The sequence below is a fragment of the Mesitornis unicolor genome, unplaced genomic scaffold (genome assembly GCF_000695765.1).
Source record: "Mesitornis unicolor isolate BGI_N332 unplaced genomic scaffold, ASM69576v1 Scaffold50650, whole genome shotgun sequence".
Classification (NCBI taxonomy): Eukaryota; Metazoa; Chordata; class Aves; order Mesitornithiformes; family Mesitornithidae; genus Mesitornis; species Mesitornis unicolor.
The window spans coordinates 1-4,503 of record NW_010159862.1 but is presented as its reverse complement, the minus strand read 5'-3'; the positions used below and the strand labels follow the sequence as shown (position 1 = coordinate 4,503).

The window sequence follows — 4,503 nt, the reverse complement described above, 5'->3', positions numbered from 1 at the left end:
GGGGGATAGGGCTGAGGGGGAGGCTGGGGGTCGCCGTCCCGCTGTCGCAGCAATCAAATAAATGAGAGAATCAAAAAAGCGGTTTCTGAGTAAAGCTGAAGCCCTGAAGTCGTGCCCGGGCGAGTTAATTGGCAGATCGGGAGCAGGAGTTTGGGTGCTGGGTGTCGCGGGTGCCTCTGAAGGCTGAGAGCTGAAGGACGGGCGGGGAGCGGAGGAAATCGGTTGGGTTAAATTTCTTAATTTCTTCTCCGGGCTGAACCTCTGGGCTTGGTAAAACCGGGTCGGTGCGGGTTTCACGGGTAAACCCGGGGCTGGGGTATGCTGTCGGTATCTAAAGCCGTCCTCCAACTTGAGGCAGAAGTGTTGCTATGCTGCGGATACAGTAGAGCCCCATATGTTTAGGATTTTCTTTTTTTTTTTTTCTCCCTGTTAGAAAGTTTGAAAAAAAGAGACTTTGAAGTATTTTGTTTATACTAACAGAAGAGAAAAGTTCTCCTAAGAAAAAGCTGGTGGCAGGAGTGTAGAGGAGTAGCATATGGCATTAAAAGGAGCACAGCTGGAGGTAGCATTTCCATCTGAACATGATGTCAGAGCAGCTGACAGCCTGCCATCCCTCAGCCTTTTATTCTAACACACAGACAGGGAGTTAGTGTGTGCAGATCTGTGTGTGGAGAAGGTATCTCATTCCTCTCTAACATCATCTCCACTTTGCATCTGTCTCTCATAGTCTGCTTTTTTTCCACCGATCTAACAGACCTGGAGCCAGCGAGACTCAGAGGAAAGGACTTAATCAGGTTTATGTGTACTAAAGGTAGGAGTAGCAATAGATTAGATGCAGCATATTTCTGTTTTGGTGTGTTGTTTATTGAATTTCAGAAAAAAAATCACATTACTTTTCTAACCAAGTTTAGGAGTAATACGTGAAATTGAGTATTAAATAGATAAGTGGACTTAGTCAAAAGGCTTGGGCTATAGTTGGAGAGTATCAGTTCTTGGGCACATTGTTATCATTAACTTTAGTGCATATTGTGTGAGTGTCTTGGTTTGGAAGAAGGAGAGAGCGAATCCATTCTTCATTTCTGAGCCCAAAGCTGCAATGGATTTTAGTGGCAAGCCTAAAGAGAGCTCTGCTTTATGCTCTTGTATTGCATCTTTTAAATGACTTTACGGGGGCTTTAGTGAAATACACAAAAGTGTGGTCGTTTAAAAAAGGACCGTTCTGGCTAAAATGTGTTTGTGGGGAAGTCTTTCATTAAACTTCACGGTTAAATATCCAGCAGCTCAGAACCGTGGCAGCATACAGCTGTAGTGCTTCTGAAAGATAGAAATCAGTTATGTGTTTAAAAACTTTTGTACCCGGGAGAATGGCTTGACTGGTTTCCTCTTTTCTTTCTTGCGTGTAGCATTTGAAATCTTTTATTTCAGTGTAACAATAATTATTTGAAGGAGTTTTAGTATTTGCGACTAATTTAGAACTTGTAGATTTGAGCTGCCTGAATTGGCCAGACAGCTGTAATCGCACTCCTCTATTCTTAATCTCTTTATCTGGGCAGCAGCTGCCATATGGCCACAGTCAGCTGGATCAGATGTTTATAAGCTTCCTTCTTCGTCCCTCTCTGTCCTTTCAGCCTCCTAATTTGATCACAGCTACCTTGTGAGCTGCCCTCCAATCTTTATTTTTAGCCCTCTTAAGGATTAGGATTGATGTTGGCTGTGGGGCACTTAAAGTGATTGTATTGTAAATCTTCGTGCTCTACTCTAGCAATGGTATTTTACAGAATATAGTAGGGGTTGTGTTTTAAGTTTTAGTACATCTTGGTTTGCGAGGGATGAGGATTTTTCAATAATATCTGCCAGCCTAGAGAGCCACAATCTGCTCAGATGGTTTGGGAGAACATTGCTGTCGATCACAGAAGACTAGATTAAGACAGGTTTTTAAGAGATTTTACTTTCTATTTGAGTTTGGACTTCTCTATTTCTTTAAAGTTTATTTTTTCTTTATCATCAAGGAAGGTGAATAGAAAAATACTTGGATAAGAAGAGTACTCAGGATACTGAATTTAAACATGCACACATGCAGACACGCTCACGTTGAATTACTTTTTTTTTTTAAGTTTGGTACTGCAAACTCTGGGTGGTGTGGGAGGGGAGGGAAATTTCTGTCCTTCTGCTTAGGGGAAGCAGTGCTGGTTGGTGTTTTGGTTGTTAGATTTCTTTTGTAAATTCTGCGTGTTGGTAAAAATGTTCATGTTCTGTTGTACAGTATGGAGAAGGTTTAAAACCTGAAACTGTACTTACTACAAGAAGAAAACCACGCAAACTGAATTTCTAAAAACTTTGGTTTTTCTGTCGATATAAATTGACACCCATAAATAATTTTTCTGTTTTATGAATGTTAGACCTTCAGATCTGAGTATATTGGCATTTCTTCATGTGCGAACCTCTCCTCTTACTACAATTTGACTTTGAAAAGAAGGTTGATGAGCTGATTTTTTGTTTTTCTTCCTCCTCTGTGATCTCTCAGACTTAGTGTGAAAAAAAAAAATCTTTTTTTTTGGGTCTGCCCTCCTAGCGACTCAATCTGGAGGAAGTTCCCTTAAAAAAAAAAGACTGTTGAACAGATTTTATGAACAGCAGTGATACTTTAAAAAAAATTACAGATGTACCTATGCGCTGATTAGATGGGCTTATTTATCACTGCAAGGAAATCATAACTTCAGTGGTTGATCGGGAAAAGAGTTGCCATCGTACACGCATGTTAAATAATCTTTGCGTGGTGTCAGTACCAGAATTCTGGCAATACAAATACGAGGGTTTTGTAGTGGATTAACTTGGATTCGTAAGTTCTGTGATTCTGACCGACATTTAATTTTTAAAAATCTCATTGCTTGTAGGTTATGAAGACAGTATGGAGTTTCCTGACCACAGTAGACATTTGCTACAGTGTCTGAGCGAGCAGAGACATCAGGGTTTTCTTTGTGATTGCACTGTTCTGGTAGGAGATGCCCAGTTCCGAGCGCACAGAGCTGTACTGGCTTCATGCAGCATGTATTTCCACCTCTTTTACAAGGACCAGCTGGACAAAAGGGACATTGTTCATCTGAACAGCGACATTGTTACAGCCCCAGCTTTCGCTCTCCTGCTTGAATTCATGTACGAAGGAAAGCTCCAGTTCAAAGACTTGCCCATTGAAGACGTGCTAGCAGCTGCCAGTTATCTCCACATGTATGACATTGTCAAAGTCTGCAAAAAGAAGCTGAAAGAGAAAGCAACCACGGAGGCAGACAGTACAAAAAAGGAGGAAGACGCCTCAAGTTGTTCAGACAAAGTGGAGAGCCTCTCCGACGGCAGCAGCCACATGCCAGGAGACTTGCCCAGCGATGAAGACGATGGAGAAGATGAAAAATTGAACATCCTGCCTAGCAAAAGGGACTTGGCGGCAGAGCCTGGGAACATGTGGATGAGATTGCCCTCAGACTCAGCAGGCATTCCCCAGACTGGCGGAGAGGCAGAGACGCACGCAGCAGCAGCTGGAAAAACAGTAGCCAGCCCCTGCAGCTCAACAGAGTCTTTGTCCCAGAGGTCTGTCACCTCCGTGAGGGATTCAGCAGATGTTGACTGTGTGCTGGACCTGTCTGTCAAGTCCAGCCTTTCAGGAGTTGAAAATCTGAACAGTTCTTATTTCTCTTCGCAGGACATGCTTAGAAGCAGCCTGGTTCAGGTGAAGGTGGAGAAAGAGGCTTCCTGTGATGAGAGTGATGTTGGCACTAATGACTATGATATGGAACATAGCACTGTGAAGGAAAGTGTGAGCACTAATAACAGGGTACAGTACGAGCCGGCCCACCTGGCTCCGATGAGGGAAGATTCGGTCTTGAGGGAGCTAGACAGAGAGGACAAGGCAAGCGATGACGAGATGATCACTCCAGAAAACGAGAGAGTCCAGGTGGAAGGAAACATGGACAGCAGCTTGCTCCCTTACGTGTCAAACATACTTAGCCCCGCTGGCCAAATTTTCATGTGTCCTCTCTGCAACAAGGTCTTTCCTAGCCCCCACATCCTGCAGATCCATTTAAGCACGCACTTTCGAGAGCAGGACGGAATCCGCAGCAAGCCTGCTACCGATGTCAATGTCCCAACCTGCTCGCTGTGTGGTAAGACTTTTTCTTGCATGTACACCTTGAAACGTCACGAGAGGACTCATTCAGGTGAAAAGCCCTACACTTGCACCCAGTGTGGGAAGAGCTTCCAGTACTCCCACAACCTGAGCCGCCACGCAGTGGTTCACACGCGGGAGAAGCCTCATGCTTGTAAGTGGTGTGAACGCAGGTTCACGCAGTCCGGCGACCTTTACAGACACATTCGGAAGTTTCACTGTGAGTTGGTGAACTCATTGTCTGTCAAAAGCGAAGCACTGAGCTTACCTACTGTCAGAGACTGGACCTTAGAAGATAGCTCACAAGAACTTTGGAAATAAAATTTTTATATATATAAATAATATAT

General features: G+C 43.7%; 1 protein-coding gene across 4 annotated transcripts; it reads left to right on the top strand.

The window, feature by feature from the left end:
- The first annotated feature begins 622 nt into the window (after positions 1–622).
- Positions 623–4,503, top strand: ZBTB18 (zinc finger and BTB domain containing 18). 4 transcript variants are annotated; one of them, XM_010188081.1, is made up of 2 exons: positions 623–811; positions 2,895–4,503. In XM_010188081.1, exons 1-2 carry the CDS (start codon positions 799–801, stop codon positions 4,475–4,477), a joined length of 1,596 nt encoding a protein of 531 aa, XP_010186383.1. In that variant the 5' UTR covers positions 623–798; the 3' UTR covers positions 4,478–4,503. The 4 variants fall into 4 exon arrangements, with proteins under 4 accessions (XP_010186383.1, XP_010186406.1, XP_010186391.1 ...); XM_010188104.1 differs by having other exon boundaries at positions 637–794; positions 2,895–4,497; XM_010188089.1 differs by having other exon boundaries at positions 639–676; positions 2,895–4,497.